The sequence below is a fragment of the Notolabrus celidotus genome, chromosome 2, assembly GCF_009762535.1.
Source record: "Notolabrus celidotus isolate fNotCel1 chromosome 2, fNotCel1.pri, whole genome shotgun sequence".
Lineage (NCBI taxonomy): Eukaryota > Metazoa > Chordata > Actinopteri > Labriformes > Labridae > Notolabrus > Notolabrus celidotus.
Genome location: NC_048273.1, coordinates 37,614,230 through 37,641,709, shown reverse-complemented (window position 1 = coordinate 37,641,709; position 27,480 = coordinate 37,614,230). Strand labels below are relative to the sequence as shown.

Genomic DNA, 27,480 nt, shown 5'->3' with positions numbered 1-27,480 from the left:
TACAAACACTCTCGCTTAAGCCTGAGACATTTTTCCTAAGAACGCCTTTCAGAGCCCTGAATATCAAAATCTTATTTTAAAAGGAACTACTTCATTAAGTCTGGACTTGAAGTGAAGACTGGTGCTCAAATGCATGTGCTAGCCCAAATGCTTCCCTTTTAAATGTTCCTCATGTGTCCCAAAAAAGTGTTAGAGAGAAAGCTTTCTGGTTTTATGCAGCACAACTCTGGAGTTCTACTTCATTCTTCTTTCGTTCTTGGCGCTGGATGTCCATCTCACGCTTAGGTCGAGTGTTAAATATCAACAAAGTCACAGGTGACCTGAGATGACGCGTGACGTGGTCTATATGAGCCTGCGTCATCGTGAGAGCCATCCCTACATACTCCCGCCAAGATTTGGAGTGACAGAGAAGTCTGGCAGTCATCCAGAGATCATAGAACAGCAGTTACATCCATAACTCTGGAGCTCTCAGCCTTTGGTGGATAGAAACAGTGAAGTCTCTCTCTGCGTGTTTACAAAGAAACTCATTTAGCTTTTAATTCAGAGTGATTTGAGGGTTTAGTCAAAGTTTTTATTGATTTTACAACAGTTTTATTTGTTTTATTATTATTGATGTACTGTTTTATTGATTTGACCATGTTGACCTTGTTTAACCATTTTACTCTATGGATTTTGTATTATTTACTTCAATTATTTCTTTATATTTTCTATTTTTCCCCTTTTTATTTCTATTTTGTTGTGAAGCACTGTGGGCTGCATCCTTTTCTGTATGAAAGCTGCTCTGCGAATAAAGTTGAGTAGAGTTGAGTAGTTTCATTTTTCACAAAGTTTGACGAGTTAGGAAACATTTTTAAACCCTGAGGTCTGCCATGATATACATACAAACACATCCACACTGGCATTGGTATTGATACAGTTTGAGAAGGGCAGAATGAGTGATCTAGAAACAACCACTTCAATATATGTAGTTAAAGGAAGACAATATGTGAATGAACTTTAACTGAGGTGTCACAGAAGAAAAAATATCCTGATTGTTGGTGACCCCCAGTGGTAACAGCTGTAATGACTTTGTATTTTTTATTCCTCCCTCTTTTTGCTTGATTTTTCAAAGAATGATACCATTAAATGCTCATATTTCCTCAGACGTTTTGCAGAGCTCTTTCCACTAATGGAGTCTGGATGTTAATATCACTTTATCACTTATCATATGATCTTTATTTGACATTTCTAAAGGTGCACACAGCAACAAACTGAATCAGAAAGCATCATCTTAACAGCTTGCACATCTGCAAACATGTTTATTTCTGTCGGACGACTCACATTTGTAATGGTTTGAGATGTTTACTGCTGCAGCACTAAATTGTCTTTGCTGATATTTATTAAACATGCTGAATTAGGAGGAGGAGTGATAAGGTAATATCTTCATCCCACTAGCTGAGGTAGTTTAAGCGTAGCACCACTCATGCAGGGCAGCAGTGATGATGTCAGAGGAGAGGGAGACACCAGAAAGATGCAGATTAGATTGACTGCCAGATAGTGAGGAAACATTCAGGTGATTGTGAGAATGACGCATGTGAAGTGTGAAATCAGAGCTGTTTGAGTTGACTGTTTGAACTTGCTCGCAGGTGAGATCAATTTTCAAAGCCTATCATAATAAACTTTGTCTTTTAAGCCTTTTTGGAACAGGAGTTTTCAAAATGTAAAACTCATTAGGCACCAAAAATATACCCGAATCACAAGAGTCAGACAGTTTAAAGGTAGAGTCAATATAAGGGCCCGTGTCCACTAACAGCGTTTGTTGTTCTGTCAATGCCCACAACCTCAATTTCACAGCTCTCCACACCGGCACTCATTGTTGCTAGGTCATGAAGGTTGTTCCACGGCATTACTTCACTTAGTGGTGACTATTAGGATCTTTTAAAAATCCTTTTATAACCCATATTGGATTTTATTAAAGGAATTTACAAAGAAAAACGTAAAATCAATGATAGAAATCACGTCTTAGCATTAGCAGAAGCAGCACCTCAAAATAATGAGTGTTTTTTTTTTTCTCCTGTGCCCAGACCGCCGCAATTGTTGTTAATAAAGCTGATAGCAGAAGTCCCACCCCTCCTTAATTTATTGAAGTTATATTTTTTGGGGGCTTTTTGCACCTTTATTAAAGAGGGGAGGACAGTGGATAGAGAGAGGGGGAATGAAATGCAGGAAAGGGGCTGCAGGCGGAAATCAAACCCTGGCAAACCGCTTCATGGGCGCGTGCTTAAGCCATTTAGCCATTAGGCCAAATCCACGCCCAACCCCTCCTTGATTTTGATTAGTCAGTAAGGGAGATTTAGATTTGACAAGTGCAGCAGTGTACAAAAAGTTGAACTTTTTTCACCTGAGAGTGCAGTGAGGAAATCAGCTGATATCTAGAGCGCTTTTTGTTTGGGACACTGAGTGCTGAAAACGTGTTTTTGTAAAAGAAATCAGTCGCTGCCGTGTTAGTGGACACAGGCCTTAAAGCTCAACCAAGAGGACAAAAGCTGTAAAAAAGTAAAAACAAAGAAGAGAGGAAACAGGTTTAAGAGGGTAAGTGTAATAAAAGAAAATAAATGTAACATGGAAACATAAAAGGAGGGAAACAAATGATAATAAAGGAAATAATATTTTAATATCAAGAAAAATGAAACTTAAGAACAAGCAGTTCAGCAGAAAACGGTGATGCTGTGGAGATATTATTGTGCATCTGTAGCTGGTAGCCGTTCAGACAGACTCTTATTCAAAGTGTAAGTTAATTTAGGTCTAACCGCAGCATGTCCTAAACAGCCTGAAGCTACAAGAGGGACAAACATCTTCCAATGAGAGCAATAAGGCACAATGTGTTTACCTTGAATAGAGTTCATAATACGTAATGTTTTGTCTTCACCTGCACTGTTTCATCAAACACTGCAGAGCTATAAGAAGCTCCTCTTAACATCTGCTTTCTTTTCTTCTCTCCTTCTTGATGAAAAGTTTAAAGTCTGGCCGACTGTGGTCTGTATCTGCCGAGAACAATGGACCCGGCTGTTTAATGTCAGGAATAATGGCTTTCTCAAGGTCACACTGGCACACTGCATGCCTCAGGGTGTGTTCACGGTGCCATTAAATCACACTTAGAGGGGCCGTAAACAGCTGATCATGTCTCTTTGTCAGAGACCTGCTGAACAGAGACACATTTGTCCTGTCTGGAACGAGCAGAAGACAGATGTTACAGAGCGGAGGATTGTTCTCTGTGAGGACTGAAGGGCTGTAATCTGTCACGCAGCGCTGTCGATACACACACTTCCCTTTCATCTTTATCCAAAAGTACACACCTCTCTGTGTTTGTGAGACCCAAACAGAGAGCTTTTCGTGGATCTCATCTATAAATGTGACTGTTTTATTACAAAAATAGCAAACGTGTGGAGGTTCGTGTTTTTACCTCCCAGTCCAGGGCGGAGTCTGTTGTCGTAGCCATCCAGCAGTCCATCCAGGATGCGTGTGAAGATGGTGATGTTGTCATTTAATTCTGCCTCTTTGGGAGTTCCAGTTACCTCCTGGGAGAGGCTGGACACACAAGAGCATTTTTAAACCACTGCTTTAAGAAGAACATGCAAGAAAGACTCAAAAAGAATGTGATAAAAATGAAAAAGAAGTCACATCAAGGCTCATTTTAATTGTTGGAGTAAATTTGACAATCAGTCTGTGTTTACAATAGAGGTGATTTATCTTTAAGTCTTTGTGTTGTGCTGCAAACTTCCAGGAGTCAGTTCCTCACCTCAGACGGCAGGTGATGCTCACAAGCAGGACACAGACCCACAGACGGCTCATTGCAAAGCTGTAGCACATTCCATCGCCCATTCCTGAAATGACACATCCTCAGCGTTATAAAAAAAATCAACAATAACTCACCAGCCTGTTGACTGGCTGCTGAAATGAAAGCTGCAGTAATGGGATCTAATTTTAGAAGCACAGTCCTTCTCACAAAGGCTTGCTGATCCCAGCAGTGTGTAAGTTTGTCCACCATTGGAAACTGATGGACTCACAGAAAAACACTCATACAGATGTTTGTGTAAAGACTGAATTATTATCAGTTTCCTGCAGGTATGAACAAGCAGCAAGATTTGACCCTCATTGCATGCATATAGATGTTAAATTAGCAATCAATCTTCATTAGACGCTCCAGTGTTTTACTGCTACATCACATCAGCGCATCCAGATTCACAATCATCAATGCAGCAACCTCCACACAGCTAAGTACATCGACAGTAGCATCCTGCCTCTCTCTATTCACTATAGGACAACATCTGTAACACCTGCAGATGCTACCTGATACTGATTCATGCAAATATCCTTTCTTTGCTGGACCCTCTCCCAAACCCACCCCTCTCACTGCAGGAGCCTCTTCTGCAGAACTTCAAGGTATAAAGTGATGAGTTAATCTCTGAGGTGCACAAATAATACATTACAGAAGCAAACCCACAGCTACACAGCCAAATAATGCAGCAACCTCAATGCACACAACTGTGTCCGCGGGTGTACTCTGCCTCAACACAGGAAACATCTATGTCCTGCAGATGTTTTTTCATTAACAGGGCTCCTCCTTCTGTAAGATGTAGACCTGCATACACTACCAGTCAAAAGTTTGGAAACACCTTCTCATTCAAGGGTTTGTATTTATTGTAATGATTGTAAACACTGTAGATTAATACTGAAGACATCAAAACTATGAAAGAACATATATGGAATTATTGAATGAACAAAAAAGTGTTAAACAAATCAGAATCTGTTTTATATTTTAGATTCTGTAAAGTAGCCCCCTTTTTCCTTCATGACAGCTTTGCACACTCTTGGTATTCTTTCAGTCTGCTTCATGAAGTGGTCTCCTGGAATGGTTTCTAATGAACATGAGCCTTGTCAAGAGTTCATTTGTAGAATGACTTGCCTTCTTAATGTGTTTGAGACAAGCGTGCCGGATACGGCCCTGGTGGTGAGGCTTTCAGCAGTGTGACTGCCCCCTGGTGGCTGGCTGCAGTATAGGTCAAAAAATCTGTCTCCCCCATTCATTTGAATGGGGGAGCAGTCAAACTTTAAAAAATAAATACATGTCGTACGAATGTTTCTCACATCCGTATGCTGTGGTTATATGTAGTTAGTATTTGACTGTTTTGTGTCCAAGTCCTCTTTTTAGTTATTAGAGTTTAAAAAACTGGGTTTTACTTCCTGTTTGCTTTGATTCACAGCCGCCGTGGAGTGAAACTTCAAAGGACACACAGCGTCTTGTGACGTTACGCTGTAGGGCGGAGCTTATTACAAAGGCTTCACAGGCTCTGGCTGCACAATGGCGGCGCCCAGGAGCGGGATTTTTTGGCTTCAGAACTGTACAACGGGAAGAGGCGGAGCAACGCTGTCCATTTTTACTTACAGTCTATGGTTTAAGACCATCAGTTGTGTTGTTCAGAGGTAGGGTTAGTACACAATGGATAGCCCTATTTGACTACTGTTGTAATCGGTGTCGCCAACTCCTCAGAGAGGACAGTAGCTATTGGCTGTCCTAAAAGTCACTAGAAGTCGCTAAATGACGTCATCACTTAATTTGCATAATCTGAATTGTAATGGACGCTGTCTGAGAGAGACGTGTAAGGTTGAGGGAGAAACAAAAAAAGAGAGTAAAAAACACACTAAATATGTTAATAACTACACTTAGGAGCCTATAAAAAATCAAAGTAAAACATTACATTTTTCAACTGTAGCATTTTTAAGATGTTTATTGTATACAATCTACATTAACTATCTAAATGGTACAAAAAAGAGACAGTAGGCAGGATCAGCCAGCGGTGTCTTCGTACATTGGTGATACATTAACAGTCTGGATGCTGAGGGATGAACGCCTCCTCCTCTGAATGCAGCTAGGAGGGACTCACAGCAGCATCCACTGCTCGTTGAGTAGAGTAAGAATGATATGTGCTTTCACGTCAGTCTCCAAAAGTCTCCATTAACATTAACTCCATTAAAAAGTCGCAAGGTTTGTCGCTACTCACTTTTTTGAAAAAGAGTCTCTAGAGGGGTCTGAAAACTCACTAAATATAGCCACAAAGTCACTAAATTGGAAGCACTGGTTGCAATCCATATTATAGCAAAACCAGATTATTTCATAGTTTTGATGTCTTCAGTATTAATTTACAATATTGAAAATACTTAAAATAAATAAAAACCATTGAATGAGGTGTGTCCAAACTTTTGACTGTCAGTGTCCGTGTCCACAACTGTTTGGACTCCTGAAGGCCGATATCTGTCATCCAGCTACAGATGTTAGCAGATGTGTGAGTGAAGCAAACTTCCTGTTGTAGCTTCTTCAATCCCACCCTGCTCACTGCAAGAGCCTTTCTAAAGAACTGTAAAGCTGTAAAGTGATGAGTCGATCTTCAAGGTGCACTAACATCATCACAAAGGAAACTCCAGAGTCACAAAGCCCAATGCAGAAACCTCTTCACTCCATCAACACAGAAACGCCTCTAAGACCTGCAGCTAATATCCTTTCGTAGATCTGTAGACTTGAAAACGTGTATCCGTTCTTTGTTGGACCCTCTCTTGAGTTATGCAGTTAGATGACAGCTACTCCCTCTCATAAGCACATCCAGAGTACTCATTGCAAATAAGAAACTACCCTTCTCATCACTAAAAGACATTAGCAAGACCCAAAGATGATCTGGTCTCCACATAACTCAATGTTTTACTTTCTTTCTCTGTCTTCAGACTTGCAAACGCATGTGTCCTTCCATTGCTAGAACATCTACACCCACTCAACTCCCTGCCACAGCCTCGTCTGTAGAGGGTGAAAGTGTAGAGTGATCAGTAAATCCTAAACAAGTGCACAAACGCAACGTTAATGACGCGTATCTATCCACACAGCCAAACAATGCAGAAACCTCCATGCAGATATGTGTATAGTGAAGTGACTTCAATTTGTAGACTTGCAAACATGTTTCTCTTCTTTGTTGGACACTCTCTAAAAGTCCACGTCTCACCTCTTCTGTCAAATCTTACAGATGGTAAGCAATGGGTTCATCTTTCAGGTGCACAAAGGCTACATCACAGAAGCAAAACCTTGAGCCACAATGCCCACTGCAGCAACGCACACACACACACACACACACACACTCCATTCTTCTTCCATAACAGTTTGCTTTTCAAGTCACAGATATTTGCACCAACTGCACATTTAAAAATGTCTGAATAGCCCAAACATTGTCCTCTTTAGACCCCACACTTGCAAACATGTGTCCTTTCCTTGTTGGACACTCAACCATCTCACTGCTATAGCCTTGAGAGAACTTTGTTTGGAACGAGTGAATATTTCAGGTGCACAAATGCTACATCAAAGAAGCACAATCTTGAGCCACAATGCCTAATGCAGCAGCATACACACTCCATTCTTCTTCCATAACAGTTTGCTTTTTGTGACACAGACATTTGTAGCAACTGCACATTTAAAAATGTCTGAATCTTTGTTGGACACTCTCCTAAAGCCTTGAGAGAACTTTGGAGGTGTAAAGTGATGAGTTCATCTTTCAGGCGCACAAATGCTACATCACAGAAGCAAACTCGGGGTCATGATGCCCAATGCAGCATCCTCCACACACCTTAATGTACATAGAGTCACATTCTGCGTTTCTCAACACTGCATGACAACATCTAGGACCTGCAGATACCAGCAGATATGTGAAGAGAGCAGAGTTCCCCTCTCTAGCTTTGCAAACATCCTACTATCACCTGCCTATCGCACCCATCTCCAGAGCCGTATAGAGGGAGAGGAAGAGGTGAGATGTAAAGCGTGTCGTAAATTTTTCTCTGGTGCACAAATGCTTCAAATTGAAGATACGCAGATACGAATCATGCTCAATGCAGCAACCTACAACCCAACATCTGCACAGGCTGCAGATGTTGGGTTGATGTCTTTACAGTAAGAACCTCTAACATGTGTCCTTTCTTTGCTGGACCTTCTCCTACACACACACACACACACAACCCACTGCCTGAGCCTCTTTTGTATAGTATTTGTAAGTTAATGAGTTGTGACCCAAGACAGGGTGATCTGAGCTGGATATCATCCGAGCTAAAGGTGTGAAATGCCTCTACCTGTATAATTAATCTGCACGACGTCCGAGACCTGTAATCCTGCAATTCTTCCTACACCGCAGCAGGACCCATCAGTAAAACCCCCCTTAGTGTTTCTGCTGTGACTGTACGCACCCTGCACCGCATCCCCCTCATTCACGACTCACTCATGCACCACATCCCTGCACAAGCCGCCTAATTCCACGGAAAGAGTGAACACCCTCTATTCCTCTCCTCTTCCATCCTCACAGTCCGCGGTTCTCCGAGTCCACAGCCTCCGAGATGTGCGGCTCCCTCGGCACCAGAATCTGCACGGCTCGGTTACACAGTACTGTAGAATATTCTCCACACCATGCCCACACATGCCACCACATCTCTGTACTCTGGCCTATTTTAACACCGCTGTGCTGCACAGGCGGAGCCGCAGCTGCCAAATCTTACCACACAAGACGATGCGCAGTCAAACTTCTCCGCAGATTCCTCAAGCGCAGATTGCACTTGTTTACTATTTGGCATCAATTCTGCAGAACGTCACCTCCATCCGCGCGCGGTTACTGCATATCAGAGAGGGGGGACAGGAGAGGAAAGACAGAGGTGGACTAATCTCACTGTCAGCGAGCTTTATGTCGCCCCAGAGCGATTAAAAGGTTGGCAGCGGGAGGAGAAAAGCGTCCCAACACTTCTGCTGACCGACCATCCTTTACAGTGTGGTCTCCGGGGAGCGAGAGCACACAGCAAGCTCTGCACAAAATCCAACAAACACTGAATCCAGAGGAGAGGTACAATGAGAACAGAGTTTACTGCGAAGTCAAGAGACGAAGCGTGCAGTGCGGAGAGCAGAGCAGAGGAGAGAACAGGAGGATGTGTGGAGGAGAGAGGAGGAGATGCTGGAGAGAGAGAGAGAGAGAGATGAGGAGGCAGATAGCAGAGGAGGGGGCGGCATGGCAGAGAGAGAGAGAGAGAGAGAGAGAGAGAGAGAGAGGGTATCAGTAGTAACAATGAGAGCCAAAAGAGGGATCTCTGCAGCCTCTTCAAATCTTTATTAACCACCTACTGATCTTTAATCAGTGAAATGTAGAGCACCAAATATCACAGTGTTTATTTTCTGTGATGTTTCATCAAACTTCAGCTCCACAGAATCAATGTTGGACTCTGCAGTGTTACAACATTTAAGTGTTGGGGTTCTGTTGCTGGCTTCACTAGTGTCATCAATGGCAGGCTGTGATGATGGACCTGACTGATAAACTGCAGAGGTATAAGATGGATTTTTACCCTTAATTTAACTTCAATCAGTATCAATACTAGGGGTCGACAGATAATCAGGTGATATTGAACAGTTGGCCGATAACCTGAATGATGAAGTTCATTAATAGAGCGCTACTTTGGCTCTGATGAAGGGGTGACTTTCCATCTGTAACCTCTCCTCTGATTGACTAGATGTCACAGGACTGTGTGACATAACTAAGTGTTAACTCCTGCACATGATGTCAAAAGTTCCAGTTTTAATTAAAAATGTGCTAAAGGAATTTTAACAAGGTATTGCTGGAGTCTGTAATATTCCAAATTCAGAATTTCACATTATTAAGCCTTATTTATACTTCTGGGTCGCCCCTACACAGCAGTAGTTGACACGGACGTGAGCACTACATACTTGTGCGTCGATGTGTCCGTGTCGCGCAGCAATACTCTGTCGAAACACTAGAGGGCAGTGTGGTCTCTCTGATAGTTGGGTCGCCTGTTTCTGGCCACGCTACGCTTTCTGTTTCCTTTTCCACAGAGATTCATAACATATTATGTTAATCTACAGCTGATACATGTTGCTGTTTATCAGAAGAAGAATAGAGAGGACACATCGGAGGAGATGTAATGCATGGCCGATGAGCAGCGAGCGGACCAATCACAGGATTTGTGGATCGATGTGTAGTTACATTTTGGAGGAGGTGTGTGTTGGCTACGTGCATTGGCCTCTGCGTAGGTGCTGGAGCTACGCAGAACTGCGCAGACCTTTGCACGTAGGCTATGCCGTCAATTCATTTACTTCATGCAGAAGTATAAATCAGTAATGATCAGTATCGGCCCGGAAAAATCAATATCAGTCCACCTCAAATCAATACATCTCATCTCATTATCAAAAAGCATGTAAAGTATGAAAATCAGAGCTGCATGTGTTTTGAAGGTGTGTTTGGGTTTTTAGTAATCCTGCATTACTGTGTTTGTTTCATAATGTTGCTGCACTTGTTCAGGATTTAACTCATTGTAACTGACTTTTCAGATTCATATAGTTGAATCTTTAGCAATTCATCCCCTTCTTCTTCTTCTTCTTCTTCTTCTTCTTCTGCTTCTTCTTTATATGATGATCATGTTTGTGCAGCCATCCTGTGAACCACTTCCCTCTTACACTTTTCATTAGCACTGTGCAAACATGTGCAGTATGATGAAACCTCAGTAATCTGGCATGAGGATACATATCACAATAAAGCGGTAATGACACAATGTATTGTAATATATTGCAGTGTTTTAAGCAGGTTGATGAATTACATTCTTTAAGCCTCTGCCTGTTTAATTGGCTCTTTGTGTGGACGCTCAGAGTATGTGCTCACTTCCTCCAGTCTCGTGTTAATGTCACAGTGAAAGAGACAAATAGCTGCCTCTGAGATGAAGAGGAGCAAAGAAACATAGAGGGAGAATACTCTCAGAAGGACAAACATGTAACTCTAATATCTTTAGAACTCATGAGTTGTATTTCAGGCCCTGTATGTGTGGGGATAGAGAAATTAGCTATTCAGGCTAAAATCATTTCTTGGCTGTAAACATGTTTATTTTGCTGTAGAGATCAGCTTTTTGAATGAGCATGTACTGTATGTGGCTTCTGGGGCTATTGTAGCCAGCCTCATGTGGACACTTGAGGAACTGCAGTTCTTATCACTTCTGCTGCATCGGCTTCATTTCTCAAGTCCGCGCTGGGGTTGCTGCTTGGTTTGTAGTTGTGACGTACAGATGGACCCACTGCCTGTGACCAATTCACTGAGACTCGTGTCATGACCCATCCGGTGGTCATTTGTTGTCTTAAACTGAGAAGCCTTTCCATCAAAAGCAGCACTCCACAAGGTTAATTTACCAAACAGTATACCATTGTTTTCATGAAATGCACGTTTACAACCTAATGTGGGAGAAAAGTCGGTATAAAGCGGCTCAGTTAGACTCGTCTTCCTTGCTATCAAAGTGGCCCCGTACTTCTTTGAGCGCCATCTTCTGGGCAAAATACTGTAACACAACAAACTTCCTCTCTCCGCATTTAATACTGGTATATTGGTTGCACCGATTTATAAGTAGTGGCTTACTCTTACACACCAGTTTTACAGTAATCATCCAAGTACACAATAATATGAGGTATGCTTTATGTGAAAATTCTAATTATTAGCATATAGGGTGGCCAATCAGATTGCAAAGGGGGGCCACCCTTGTAGACGTGTGAATATCACACATTTGTACAATCAATTCTGAGTGAATGTAATTTCTTAATTTCAACTGCTGCCAAAATATGCCAAAAGAGTTTCAGTGGAATATTAAATCATGAATGGAGTGATCTCAGTGACTAAGTTTGGCTTCACATGGAGGGCATTCTGACTCATTACAGCAGATATTAAGATTTTATGTTAAAACATCTAAATATAAAAGTGCAGTCTGTGCATACAGTACAGTTACTTCATTATAACTCTGAACTGCTGTCTTCTATACGCCTGCTGCTAGTGCAGTGTGTTGTGGGCCTGACTGAAGTGGGGCACAAACCTGAAAAAAAAAGAGTCCTGATTAAACAGTGCAGGATGCAGCAGGAGACAGTGTGTTACACACGTCTGCCAGCAGAACAAATATAACTCTTGTGCTGTGTTTCATCATGCTGCATTCATCTGCACCAGGCGCAGGGTCAACTGCAACTCACTCAGTCTCACAGAGGGGATTCCTTTCACACTTATTTCCACTAAAACAAGAGCATGAGCTGCTTGTGAAGCTGCAGCACCTTTATGAGTGTGGACTGGTGGGTGTGTTTTAACAAAGCGTGGGTTTAAAACAGGGAAAAGTCCACCCTGTGTTTACACTTTCTCTCTTTGTCTTTTTGTTGCAGGAATGCTGTTGACGGGAACAAAAAGCTGTACGCTATCTATGATACCAGGTAAGATTCACTCACTGAAAAGCTATGTAAAGCAGTAGTATTACTTTTTAAATGTAGCAGAGATCTAAATTGCCTGATGTGTTGGGAAGAGTCCAGCTGGAGCACATTAGGGCCCCTGCAGTGATATTGAACTCCTTCCACTACAGAAAGAGCTAAAGCAAAGAGAATAAAACAGCTCTTTGAGAGGACACAGAAGCCAGATCTTCACAGAGAGAGCTGAAAACCAATTTGCAAGTTACTCATAAGTAGACTGAAACAGCTTCATAGTATATAAAAGATTTAAGCTGGTCTAAGTATCCTATCAGGGGGACAGTGACCACAACTCTTCTACATTTACTCACCTTTATCTCCAAATTTCACACCTGGACTCTTAGGAATGTTTTTAGCATCCCTGTAGGGAAACTTGAAGCTCCTGTGAGGAACTTCGAGTTGTGTCAATTCTGGGGCCCCCTGTGGACGAAGAGGTCTTGGCTCACACCCTGTACTTGTATTTCTTATATGTGTTGTGTTTCTTGGCAAAAAAAAATGTGCATCCTTTCTTTAACAACCCAAATATGTCATTCATTGAAAATCTTTGCCGTGAAAAATGGATGTTTCAGCAGTGTGCAGTTCATCGCTCGTCTGACACCTACCCCCCGGCCAGTGGTTTCAAACAATAGAAATAACTTCATGGAAATAGTCACTCTTGCGGCAAAATTCCACCAGATCCGTGTCCGATCTGTCTCTGGTCCGTCACAGCACCGGATCTGATAGGTTTCTATTCTAGTCAATGTGTTAACTTCCACTGGATCCGCTCCGTTTCATTCAGGGCTGCGTCTCTGATCCGGCATGTCAGAGCCCTCTGGATCCGATACACAAGACTTCTATTTGTGCCGCATGCCGGAGCACGACGCATCAATCTCAACAGAGCAGATGGAGCGGGACAGGAAGTCAGGTTTCACCAAAACGAAATGAACACATCCAGTTAATTTTCAGAATAAAACACTCTGTGTTATCACCAGATCGTATTTCACTTAACTACAACAACAAACCAAAGTCATGATGAGCGGAGCCAGGCCTGGAGTCAACAGGTCAGAGGTTTTCAGAGGACCAGAAAGACAACATGGATGAGAAGAGGAGGAGGAGAATCCTTGATTCAGTGATTACAGCGGGAAAACCTTGGTCACATGACTCCAGCTGTCCGGAGGTCCTGCTCCGTGCTGCGTTCTGAAAACACAACCGGTGAGTGTTGAGGGATGAGAGAGCACAGAGCCGGACTGCAGCGGATCGGAGACGGTCCGGAAAAGGATCTGGTGGTATTCCTGTGTTATAATGAACATTCTTATTTGCCTTTTTAGGTCGTAAAGAGACATCAATATCAATTTCAGTCTGCTTCACAACCTGCTAAAAGTTCCTAACAGGAGCTTTAAATGTTTTGACCCATCATGTTTACTGATTGATTTTTGAATGCTTTGTGTCATGGGGTGCTTTAGCTCCCTCAGACAATTACAGACGCTCTCTGATTGTAAAGTGCTGCAACGTGGATGCATTTTTAGAGCATAGGTTTACCAACTACAAACTTCAGCTTGTACATATCCTACAAAAATATGATGTAAAAAGTCAGATAACAGCAAAAAATCTGACTTGATTACACTAGGTCACACTTCAACAAAATAAACAAATATTCTGCAAAATAACAGCACGGCCTTTAGTTTAGTCAACAGTCAAACACCCGCCTCTTACATAATAGATCATTTCTTAAATAGCACTCAATGTTGATCAGAATCTATTATCCATTCCTATGATGAATACATTACCTGGGTAGGGGTTGTTCCCTTTCTTTTATGTCTTAAAATTAGGAGTAGTTTCATTAAATTCAAAAAGGCAAAAACAATCCACCTTTTTGAGTGTCTCAATGTGCTTTAAGTTAAAGTACCTGCGAGCTTCAGCAAAATGTAGTTAAAATAGCAGATTAATGACATTTAGTCTACTCCCCTCACAGGCACACAGTAGCCTATTTATCATCCTCACATCATCGAACTCCTGCTCATCTGACATTATCAATTCAGGACAGGCTATTAAATATGCTCCACAGTCTGTCACGTGGACTTTAATGACCAGGACAAGCTCCACACACTGACATGTTGAGTCAGATTTTAAAAGTCAGAGTCAGCTTCAGTCTGCATTGAAGAGGGTCTGCGAGGGACTCATCAAACCCCAGTTTTTAACTCTTGTGAGGAGAGGACCTGTGGATTTAAAGTGCGATGATAATGGAGATATGATAAACCCTGATCGGAGGGAGGATGGAGGTCCGGAGCAGCCTGCATGAGGCTCCCCGGCTCTGCTGCTGCATCCCAGGCAGCTCTGAACACGTCTGACAGCCCGGTGCGCGCTCCTCTGCCTCATGAAGCATGTTGTAGTTCACATTAGACACCATGGAGGAGGAGAAGAAGAAGGGCTTTCACCTGATTACTCGGAGCTCGGTTGGAGTTTGAGCACCGGGGATTCCTCTTTAACTTCTTACACCCACCCAGACTTCACACCGGGGATGAGGGGACCCTGGAAGCCCGGGGTCTTTGAGTGTGTGTCTCTGCCGCTGGTCGTGGTTGTGATGTGCTGTGCGCAGAGGTGAGAGTCTGAGGTCCAAACCTTCAGACCGGACACAGGTGAGAGTATTAGTCCTTATAATAAAACTCAACATCCTTTGTTTTGTGTGTTTCAGCGTCAACGAGCCCGGAAACATGTCTTACGTTAAAGACACGGTGGACAAACTGTTGAAAGGATATGACATCCGTCTCAGACCCGACTTTGGAGGTATGTTTGACCCTCACAGCTTCCCGTTACCTGACAGTTTTTAGCATGGTAAAAAAAAATTAGATAAATATTTTTATTTTAAAGTATATCACTGTTCATTTATTTGTTCTTACTTCCACATAAATATATGTTATACATTTTAATATTTTATTGTTTCTTAATGTCAGATTAGTCCTCTTTATGTTCTGAATGTGCTGTTTTAACTCTGTTAAGCACTTTATGCCATTTATTATGTCTTGCCTAGCATTTTAACCACAGTTTTATCAAACTGAGTGACTTTAGTTTATATTAAGAATCAGATATTGAGCAAGTGTGTAGACACATACGAGGATTTTGACTCTGGCTTTACACAAGTCTTAATGTAGAGACAAACATGTTTAAAATATTACACTTCAAACAAGGACAAGTTAAAAAAAATAATTTGTATTTATTAATTCCTCCTTTTAAAATGATGATGGTTATTTTTTATATTCTTTTTGTATTGTATTGACTTATTTAAAATGTTGTATTATCTATTATTTATTTATTCATTTTTACTTTCAGACTATGGACTAAGTGTTTTCAGAAGTCTTGTTTTTTGTTTTGTTTTTGCCTCTCATTCTAATGGCTGCATTGTTGTTTTGTGATATGTTGGCTGAGTCTAATAAAAACTTAAAAAAAGAAAAAACAAGGAAAAGCTACACAAAGGTAGCATGAACACTGTTACTCAGAACTAAAACTACGTATGTAAACACATTTTAAAAAGTGTACATATATTCTATTAAAAAATACAATAACATTGCTCCTAAAATGAGACAACAGACAATATAGCAACAGAGAGTGCTAAGATATACTGTTATTGATCAGGTTTAGGTAGATGGTTGTTGTATTTACAGTCTTCACAGAGGATGTGCATTAACTCAGACTTTTATGTTTGTTTTGTGTATTTTCAGGTCGACCGGTCGCTGTTGGCATGAGTATAGACGTGGCGAGTATAGACATGGTGTCAGAAGTCAATATGGTAAGTTTGGTTCAAGTTTTTGGTCTGTGGTGCTGTGATCAATTATTCACCACATAGTTCATGTGTTGTCTTTCTTTAAGGACTTAGATTAATCAGAACTAACGTATTATACTTTATTGCAAGGAACCCTTTATGATTTTTCCAGTTTCTGTCATTTAAAATCTTCATGACGTTGTTAAAAAGTGTATTTTTGTATTTGGGGTCCTGGGGGATGTCGGCACAAGCATCCAGTTTTGCAGGTTTTTATACATAGCACTATTTATCATCGCAGCATGAATGCTCCTGGTTTGACCTTCACCTGGAAAGGAGGCTAGCATGTGGATTGCGTGGGTTCCCTCTGACTCTAAACTGCCTGTAAGTGTGAGTGTGTGTGTGAATGGTAGTTTGTCTTTTTGTGTCACACCTATGAATGTATGGGGACCTGTCCAGCTGCTGAGATAGGCTGCAGCCCCCCCGCGACCCCGTATGGGTATAAGGAATGTGGATGATGGATGCATGTTTACCATTGTTCCTTATTTTTAGTACATAAATAACGTACCTCATACAGCTGTGATGGACAGTAAGTTAACATTTTGCTAACGCAGTTTCTTCAATTAGTGGAGGAGTCATAAAGGATATTATACCTTTGCTGATAACTTGTTACATTGCACCTTTTATGAGCTAACAAATACTTACAGCAGTTTGCACCTAGGTGTGGTGTCATGATTTATTCATGTGCAGTTGTGTGGCAGGAGACAGACAAACAGAGAGTGAGTGGGTTTGAATATTGTCTGCTGAACGTCGTCATCATTGTTGTTTTGGAGTTACATCTTTGCTGCTTTGAGTTTGATCATTTTTTCCAGTCTTTTGTTCAACAAACACTTAAAACTCATCTGGACCTTGTCATGATTTTCTACACGTCAGCCTACTTGTGCCCTTAGCGGCACATTTTTTAGCAAAGCTGCTATAAAAAGTGTATCCTTGGGGTCCTGAGGGACTGCTTTGGTCGTCTTTATTGAACTATCAGTGCGATGGGGTTAAGATAATCACTTAGTCATGCTTAGCTTTGGATCATCAGGTGGTGGAGAATCCCGTCTGGTCAGTGTTTTTCTACTTTTGGAATTGTATATCCTCAGTATGTGAAAATGTAAATGTAGGTGCAGTAATCTAACGATACATTTTTTCTCACTTCCTCTTCAGCCAACTTTGCATGTGAGAGTTTTCACAGTAATCTTTCCAATCTGTTGTTGTGAATATAAATAAGTTGTTACCGTTTGCTTCAGATGCTTTGCAAACTAACATGGCAACCCTGTAACCCTATAAATCTTTACTGATAAATAAAACATCGGAAGATGTCACAGCAACTAAATACGAAGCATAAGTTTCAGCAAAGTACCTTTGACACTGTCTTTGACACTTTCTAACATCCTGGAAATGATGTCGATATATGAGGCGGTTGCATTTGTAATAAATAAAGCTAGCTACTACTTTTCACACAACCCTATAAAGATGAGAACATAATCTAAAAATATACAGAATACAATAATCTGTATTATATTCTGTATTGTTTTAGTCCAGTTTGTAAACAGAGAGCAGTGTGTGTATGCGTGCTTCCATGTGTTGTCGGTGGCTGTTTTGTCGGATTACAGCTCCTTGATTGATTGTACACCCTGGTTCACCGCCTGTGTGACTCCAGCAGCTGCCCAAATGGTCTGGTTAGAAGATAAGGTCAGCAAGTTCTGCTGCCGTGTTGTCTCTTTTCAAATATAAAAACATGCTACATCTCTAGAAGTGTGCGTGCTGTGCGTATTGGGTGTGTGTGTGCTGTGGTTGGCACACCAGGGGCTCTGCGGTTTAAAGCCTGTATGCCATCTATCATCGCTCAGAAGTGCTGACGGAGCTTGATGCCCGATCACATGCTACCAACAGGAAAAAGCCCTGACATGCTGCCCTGACACGTCTGTGGGATGAAATGGAGCTGCGGTGCATTTTAAAGCATCTGTGCGCAGCAGAGAGAGAACCGCAGAAGAGCCAAACGTTTGCAAAACACACACCCTGTGATATCTGAGATTCATAACACACTGGTTTGAGTCCCTGTGAGGAGTTTTTGGCTGGTTATGAATCAGACTGAAATTAACACTGATGCCTCTTTGTGACCTACAAAAGCAAACCAGACCACCAGAGGGATTGATCATGTCTGTGTGATAATTACCACCTGGTAGGATTCAGAGGAGGGGATTAACAGCATCCTGCACAAACAGCTACTTGTTTACATTTTCCAGGACTAGAGAGATAACATCGAGCCCAGCAGATACATTTCTGTCGTATCAGTGAGTTGATGAAATGACTCAAATTCCCATTAAAAAATCTTGTCACTTGCAAACAAATACCTCCAGGCATGTTCTGGAGACACTGATTGTGATTGGTAGGAATATAATGCTTCTCGAGCAGCAGCCATTTCAGTCTCGTTTGTGGCTCATCTGCAGCGAACGTTTATGGCAGCTGGCTGAGTGGCGTGTCTGGTGTCCAGTCAGACCAGTGAAGGCTCCATCTGAATGTCTGAGTGAGGATGAGAGCTGTCAGTCATCTGCTGAGCAGCTTGATGAGAAAGACATCTGCCCCCCCTGCAAAATAAGAAGCCATAAATTTGAGAGAAAACAAGACAAACTTAATGTGGACTTTCTAAATATGAGAGACATTATTCATTAACGTTTCTGTGTGTGCATGTTTGGACAAACCTTTAGTTCCTGATTATCACTACTACACTACTTGAATGTATGTTATCTTAGTACAAGTTATGCTTGTTGTGTTGTTTTTAATCATATGTCTTTCTTATTCCCTGTGGTTTTCATTTGGAGGTCTTACTTGTGGCTGTGGGAGGTGGACAGAAAAGAGTGGTGTTAAGAAAAAGTCATGATGGGTTATAATTTCAAGAAAAAACATGATGTCTTTTCTAAATCTTACCTGATAGGCTTTTGTGCCTAAACCTTACCAGATGAACAACGTGTGTGAAATAAATTAAGATTAAACAATTTTGTAAACAGATGCCAAAAGGGTAACTTGATGCAGATGTCTAAAAGATACCTTGAACTGGAAGCTTAAAAGGTACCCTGAAACAGGTACCAAGAGGGTACATTAATAGAGTGCAACAAGGTACCTTGAAACAGATGCCTAAAGAGTACCTAAAAAAAGACATCAAAAGTTACTATAGAATAGATGTGACGTTGTACCTTGAAAATGCCTGTTTAGGTTAGCTTTGCACTATTTTTCTAGACTTCCTTGACATCAGTATCTAAGGGTACCTAAATAAAAAACACAAAGGCTATCTTGAAACAGATGTGAAAGATGTGAAGGAGAATTGGTAACTTGAAAAATGTTTTTTTAGTGTAGCTTGACAACATTTCTAAAGAGTACCTGGATATAAACATCTAGGGGTACCTAAAAACAACAAAACATGGGTACTTTGAAACAACTGCTTAAGTGAAGTCTGCAAAAAAAAAAGGGTTTCATATAAACCAAGGGTAGCCAGCAGGTTCTGTGAAACAGAGGCTTAAAGGAAACTAAAAACAGATCCCAAACTGATTTAGACCCAGCTGCTGTGCAGTAAGAGTACCATAAATAAGACAAGAGAAGACACTTTGAAACTATGACTAAAGGGTACCTTCCAATGCCCACAGTAAACAGATGCAAGAGCATACTTAAAAAAGACACATTAAGGGTACCTTAAAACAGGCGGTATAAGGTGGGACCCCTGTTACAGGCCCTGAAGGTGAACTTCAAACAGACTCTTTAGGGGTACTCTGAAACAGCTCATTTGAAAGAGAAGCCAAAGGATACCTTGAAATAGATGCTACAGGGTACCTTGATACACGATAGATGATTCATGTAACAGATGCTTTTTGGAACTTCAAATTGTAAACTTAAAAATCATCCTAAAGGGAACATTGACACAGATGTTAAAGGTTACACTTTCTCTGTATGATGTGACAAAGCACCTGTGTACTTGGAAGGAGAATCCGCAACAGCTTCATGTCTCCTGCTCTCTTCAGAGAAGCCTTAGCTGCTTGTTGATTATTTATGAATTGTTTGTGTATAGGGTATAGCCTGTGTACGTGTGCATGCTAATGCTGCGTGTTATTTGCAGCCCCTGTCACTCTGTGACTCTGTGACTCTGTAACGAGGATCAGAGAATACCTTTGGTAAATCAGTGTCCGCTGTTGTTGCTGGGAAACTGACCGATTAGATCTGCAATGCAGTGCATGTCTTGTCTCTATTCATGTACCTCAACACGCTCCTGTTAGCGGTGTGGTTACTTTCTTCACATGCAATAAAGAAGTCTGCAAAGTTGTTTCCTCTGAATCAGCTGCACTCAGCGGCACTTTTATTAATAATGACAACATCTCGCTGTTCCTGTGTCAAAGAAAATCTCAATACAGTCCCTTTCAGAAGTTTCTAGAAACCACTTCATGAAGTAACGTTAGAATAGTACAATTCTTAATCTAAAGATGTGACACAGACCCAATGAAGGTGGGCCCTGCTTTCTGCATCTCTGCTGCAGACTGAGTCCCTGACTCAGGCGGGTTGTAAAGCTGTGGAAAACAAGAGCAAAAGAAGCAAACTTGGCTCATTATCAAGTTTATCTCCTCGACTCTTAGAGGGAGCAGGATCTTTTCTGATGTGATGCACAGCTCTGCTCCACATACCTCACACTGAAACAGAATATTCTTCACTTCTTCACTTTTACCCCAAGGGAATAATGTGACTTTATTAAAAGTAGTTTCGGAGGAAACCTGAGGCGTTTTGAAGGGGATAGGGGCAACTTTTTAAAGGTCACCTGGATCAGTATGGTCTGTTAATGCAGCTTCTTCTCATCCGCAGAGGTTTACACAATGAGCTCCAGCAGTCAAACATAGAAACACAGTTTGCTTGATTTCTGATATGTTGACAGACAAAATTGTCAGACTTCAAGAAATAGTTTGAATCTTTTAGTTTTGATGGAGTATGGTTAGCTGATATCTGACTTGCATAAAGAAAGTGGACCAGCTAAACTCCTGAGCTTTGGGAATTGTAATTCAGAGAAACTAAGTAATGTATGTCAGATTTAGGCAGACCAATCGATGGGAGAAAGAAATGTTGGCAAATGAAATGCTGTTCGAAAAGTAGTTTTTCCAGACACATAAGTGTGTCCAAACGATCTAGATACAAACCCCTCAGCTGTTTCCAGTGTCCATATGACACAGAAAAGAGTCCACACCTCTGGGTTAACAAATAGTGGTGCTTTGTTAGGCCAATACTAAGATGTTTCATGCTTTCAGCTCTCTGCACTGTGAAACTATACTGCAATATTATAATAATAACAAAAATAATTGTATTTGTAGAGCACTTTTCAAAAACCAAGTTACAAAGTGCTTCACATGGGCAGCAAAATAAAACAGGCAGTTCATAAAAACACACAAGTCAAGATAAAGAAATAAAAGATATTTTAAAAGACATAAAATTTGCCTAAAAGAACTCTAAAGGAATGCAATTATTTTAAAATATATTTCTTAAGATGGTTAAAATAATAAAATTAAACAAAATTAAACAAAATTAAATTATAAATTAATTAAATTAATTAAATTAAATTAAATTAAATTAAATTAAATTAGTTCAAAGAAAATTAAATTAAATTAAATTTAGATAAATTAAATTTTTATTAGATAAATTAAATTATTATTAGTTGTTCAGACCAGCCGCTTCAACCATCCAGGAAACAATGTCTGCACATTGTTCTTAAAAGATCATGATTTTAGAGACTACCTTGCTAAACTACAACTGTTTCAACATAAACATTTGCCCTTTCTTGTCCGTGCCTGTGTTCTTCTGTCCTTGTGAGTTGTCAGCATGTGTGGCCAAACTACTGTCTCACTACCAAAGATCGCAGATCACCAAGAAGGGTTACAATTCCCTGTTCTTAACAGAGAGGATGCAATGGTTGGTGACTTATGTTTGCACATACTGAGGCAGATCATGTGTGCAAAAACTAAACATCAAGGTGCATTAAGTCGCTCCTTCAATTTTCTCTTAAATTGTATTTTTGTGCAGCGTCCAACAAGACTCAACAACCTGCTTTAAGAGAAACATGATGCTAATTTTGAGTGCTTCAGTCCTCATGTCTCAGTCTGCAGCGTTTTTCTTTCTCTTTGTTTGTGTTAATTCAAGACAACATTGAAATCCTGGTGTATGCCCACTCCCTCCATAGTCACATATATAAGTTATTTGCATTTAGCTGGAATCAACCAGAATATGAGCCTAGATTAATAATTGGTTTAGCTCTATTGTTAAAAAAAGTTTTCTGGTTGACTTTTTGAGTGGAGCAGACACAAAGTATTTGATTTCAGTTCACGGCTCTGGAGAAATTAACATAACAATTTATTTATTGAAATAAAAAAAGGAGAAAAACATCATTTTTAAACTGTTTTGTGTTTTTATCCAGTAAAATACCTTGTTTTTAATTTGACTATATTAATGCAGAATCCTTTGTTGCAAGATATCCAGTTACCGTCACTCTGTGCCTATCACTCTAAATATCTCAGATGTGGAGACTCTGTATGCTCAGAGTTCTATTTGTCTGTAACTCTGACTGCTCAGTTGTACTGTAACCCCGGTTCAGACCACAGCAGAACTCCCTCTCTGTTCCAGTGAAGTGAAAGCATGTTGGTGTTGTTAGAGCTGTGCTTTCAAACAGCCACATTCACACATTGTGTTGGCCTGTTATAGCCTGTGTGGGCGAGCTGCAGAGCTTGTTGTCTAGGAAATGGGATTATTTATATATTTCTGACTTTACTGGCTCTTCTACTTTATTTATAGCTCGGAAATTAAGACTGCTCTGTGTGCTTTTCTGGTGTGTTGTTATTTTTAAAACTTAACCACACGTTCATGTCTTGCAAGTACACACTGGGAACAAGACACAGTGTTTATGCTTCCTATAGGAGTCCCTCCTTTAGATATGACCCAATAAAGTCTGTACTTTTTGAAAGCAGCTCCTGTCAAAAAGAAGCAGATTGTTCCTGCAGTGTTGTAACACAGATATTTGGTAGCCTCAGCTAGAAGACAGATCCATCATGAAGTGAAACAGCCCTACGTTTTGACACTTTAACATTATCCACCTTCTGCCTGCAGGGAGCGTAACCTTAAAAACCTCAAACTACAGATGTTCTCTCAGATTTATATCGAAGGGCTCAGTTAATAAGTCAGCCGTATAACACATCAAATAGCCTCAGGGCAGAAATACTCACAAGGTAAGGAGAAGTCAGCTAGAAATAGTCCTCTTTGAACAACATGCTGAGTTTTGTACTGTACTGGAACAATGCTGCCTTTACTGTTATGAAGCAGTGGTATGTGACTCTACAGGGATAGAAACCCTCTGAGCAGCACAATGCTTCCACTCCTCACTGTAACAGGGTGCTTAAAATACAAATGGAGCTCAAAGTGCTCTCACTGTACTGATACACCTGATTTACATCAAGATAATTATGACTGAGGGATTTCAGATTCATGCTATTAGTAATATTTTAACAAAGATGATTCATTATAGCTGCAAAACTAAGCAACACCAGAGGTAACCTGATCACACGCCACATCAAATCAATCCACAGATCAATCAAATAATGGCTTTAATGGCCTCATGTATGTCTGCAATCACGCTCAGAGATTTGATCTTCTTTCAGTTCATCGTTTTTGATCCTAAAGCAGGGGTGTCCAAAGTATGGCCCGGGGGCCAATTGCGGCCCAAGGTCCATTTATTTATGGCCCCAAGCTTCTATCTTCAATTGTGTTATTTATAGCAAAGAAATTAATCACAGTTTCTTTCTACAAACAAAACTAAAGTCAATCCAGAAACATCTCAAAAAGCTTCATATGGACTACTTGTCTAAAGCCAAAGCTCTGGGAATTCTGCAAGACGGCAATAAAGAAGAAACACAAGGACAAGAAGTTGATAAGTTTTCAAATTAATGTTTTTATCATGATGTGAAAATGTTCTTGATGAACACTAAAACTTCAGAAGACACAAAAGAGGACAAAAGACAAGATCAAAATTATGAAATTGTGCAGAAAAGGCAAAATTTGGTGCATCAAAAATGTTCAGAACTCAGGAAAATAATTATTTTGTTCTTAAAATGTTGCCTGCTTGTCAGAAAGGTCTTAAAAACCACATAAAACAAGAAGTGTGATGAAATCTAGATCATGATCCTGCCATAGAAAAATAATGATACAATACTTTTTCCCACATTGCCCGACCCGAATGAAAAACACTTTCCTCCAGAAGAAGATAACGTTTGCTCATGTGTACATGGTTTGTGGAGAACTGAGGACTACCTAGTTACTGATTTATTGAGACAAAATTTAAAATGATTGTTATTAAATAAATATTTCATATATAAATTTTGGGATTCCTAAGTCTCAGTAGGAGCCACTGGCCCTGAGGTATTCTGACAACATCATATGTGGCCCTCTTTGAAAAAAGTTTGGACACCACTGTCCTAAAGCTTCCTCACAAAAACAAAAGTCCCTGTGGAAGGCAGGCTGTGTGGGTACAGATGTGCTCAGGTGGTCAGATTGACTCAGAGAGGTCAGATGTCATTGGCTATGCAATGATCCCAGTGCTTTCCCTGTGCAAAGAAATTATTTTTTTGATAATTTTTAAATTTTAATTATTTACTTTATTATTTTAATTATTTTATTATTTTTGACAACATGTTTGATTTCTGTATTTTTGTCCATTTATTTATTTTATAAATTGTTTTTTCTTCAGATTTTAGTTCTTCTGTTACCTGTTTTTGAAAGCCATACAAAGTGAATTACAAAAAATACAAAATATACAAATAATACAAAAAAACAACATCTTTGCCTATATGTCAGAGAATCAATGGATGTAGTTTTCCCCAGTTCCATGGAGAAGAAGAAGAAGTCTTTGCGGTTATTGCAGGTCTTCTAGAAACATTATAAGTATGGAGAATTTTTACTGTGACATAAAGCATTTCTTGTCAAAGGGGAAACACCACAGCCTTACCATCAATTCAAAGAATCCAGAGAGCAGAAAAGCCACAAGTCAAAGCCATATTTAGTCACTCCAAACCTTTATTTAAATCTTTTGAGAAGGACACTGAGCAGTACATTTCTGATTTGAACTGTAAGAAAGCTTGTAGAACTCTTCATGTCTGCTCTTTATTTAATAGATTTATTTGAGCTCTCTCCCCGTCTCTGTTCATAGCTTGTTGTATATGTATTAATTACCATGTCAGTTCATTTTTCAATAAAAACTGCAAAAACTACATCCATAAACCCTCCACCGTAAAGCCTATCACACTGTGAAACATCATCATACAAACTTACAGCCAATCATATTTGTAACGTCACTTGAAATCAATGAAAATAGTGCAATGTGAGATTGTCAAACTTGATCTTTTCTGTCGTCATTTTTCAGCTTTAACCCTTTAATGCCAAGCGTATCATATTTGATACATCAGTTTTTGAGACCTCTCCATCATCACAAGCAACATACAGTCTTTTTGTTATTTAAGAACATGTTTAAATGACATAATCAGGTACACTTAGAGGAGAAACTGAGATATTTATAACGTAAATTGTATTTTTATATATTATGCAAACTGCTGTATAATGATGATTGATGACTGATTGAATGCTGACATGGCTCCCTGGTAAATAATTATCTTTTGCTCATTGATTTATACAAAAATTTAACAATTCAGAGAAGAAATATACAATAAATTTGTTTTTTTTTGCTGTGTAATGGATACAAAAAAAGTATGACTTTGTCGTGCAATACAGAAAAAAATCATTTATATTTTTTAAATTACTTTGGGAAAAATTTGAAGGAAACTCAAAGTTTTCTGGGCCAAAAAGTTTGTTTTTATATGTTTTAGTTTGTTTAAATTGCACCAAAATGCCTGATTTATCAAATATGATACAAATCAAAACTCATATATGAAAACTGCTATTTCATTTCTTTTTTGTTTATTTGTCAGAGGGTCCAATAAACACTCCATTTTCAAATAATTAGAATTTTCTGGCAATTATTTTTTTTTTTTAAGATTTACAGTCAAACATGGTGGTCGGACATAACTAATGTCTCTGCTGCTCATTTTGCATGTAGTGCCTTGCTTTGCTAGCATATTTTTTCCCCCAGCAAGTCTCATGTCAGACTCATTTAAAAGCAATATTTAGATCCTAAGCATGACCAACTTAGCTTACGTGCTGACTAGCTGTAACCACAAACACCGATCACATAATCAAAACATAGACTTATATACGTAGACGCCGCATTGACTGTGCTTTCCCGCTGCTCCAATACGTCAGCGCGTTCACCATATTGAATGTGGTGGGTGTGCCGTGTAAACTAATACAAGTAGAAGTGAAAACTGATGAAAAAATGAATGTCCTGTTACATTTAACTCATTTTGATCAACTGTTTTTACAATGAAGGATTAAAATGAATGTGAGGAATAAAAATTATAATTAATTAGAAAAAACAAACAAACAAATTCTGTTTATCAAATGAATAAAAGGCTCCAGCTGACAGTGAGTCTGATTTTTAGCAGTGGAATGATAGATAAACTACATTAGTGAAATTGTAGACATTTTTATTGTATAAAATATCATTTCATGAAAAAAAAAAAAAAACGTGCAGTTGTTACTGTTGTACTGTTATATACCCAACATATTACTGTTTCACTATGATCACTTTACTCTGAGCACATTACTCACCCAGTATTAGTCTACTTCCATACAGCTCTGTTGACTAGTTTGATCACCTGTAACCTGCTCCAAATATTACATCATTCTAATTTCATATTTCAGCCTGTTGGTGCGTTTCTTTCCATTTTCCCTCTTTCTTTTTCATACCACTGCTCTGTGGCCTTTAAATGCCCACGCTGAGGAATATGTTTTTTTTTATTGCATCGTATTAAGGTCAGTTGTCCGTATATTATGTTTTATATCACATGAGGACGAAGTGCTGGAGACGGTTGGTTGGTGGGTTCTTCTTGAGTAATGATGTCCAAAAAAGAAGATAAAGAAAAAGTTTCCTTCATGTGAGTTTTGACCACTGACATTATTTGTATAAAGAATTAAATAAGGGTTGATAAATGTGACTGAACTTCCCCTTATAAGGCTGAAGAAGGCAGGTAGAACACTGGAAAAAAAAAATGCCCCTCCAAAAACAAGAAAAAAAAACTTATTTCAAAGTACTTTTACCTTGAAATAAGCAAAAAAAAATCTGACAATAGAACAAATGATATCGTGTCACCAGTACAACTGGATAATGACAGTTGTAAGTACTAACAGCAGCCATGTTTGTTTGTGTTTTTAACTTTCACTATGAGAATGTTTCGGTGTTTTCTTACCGCTGAGTGAGACA

General features: G+C 39.8%; 2 protein-coding genes across 2 annotated transcripts in view; one reads left to right on the top strand and one right to left on the bottom strand.

The window, feature by feature from the left end:
* Positions 1 to 8,985, bottom strand: part of gabra5 (gamma-aminobutyric acid type A receptor subunit alpha5) — a 52,350-nt gene extending 43,365 nt beyond the window's left edge. Inside the window, exons 1-3 of the mRNA XM_034674675.1 lie at positions 8,560 to 8,985; positions 3,779 to 3,863; positions 3,443 to 3,567 (exon numbers count right to left, since the gene is read on the bottom strand). Of these exons, the coding sequence (XP_034530566.1) occupies positions 3,443 to 3,567; positions 3,779 to 3,861 (208 nt within the window). The 5' untranslated portion in view covers positions 3,862 to 3,863; positions 8,560 to 8,985. The remainder of the gene's footprint in view (positions 1 to 3,442; positions 3,568 to 3,778; positions 3,864 to 8,559) is intronic.
* A 5,873-nt stretch (positions 8,986 to 14,858) lies between these two features.
* Positions 14,859 to 27,480, top strand: part of gabrb3 (gamma-aminobutyric acid type A receptor subunit beta3) — a 42,917-nt gene continuing 30,295 nt past the window's right edge. The window contains exons 1-3 of the mRNA XM_034674666.1: positions 14,859 to 14,896; positions 14,991 to 15,082; positions 16,015 to 16,082. Coding sequence (XP_034530557.1) covers positions 14,880 to 14,896; positions 14,991 to 15,082; positions 16,015 to 16,082 — 177 coding nt within the window. The 5' untranslated portion in view covers positions 14,859 to 14,879. The remainder of the gene's footprint in view (positions 14,897 to 14,990; positions 15,083 to 16,014; positions 16,083 to 27,480) is intronic.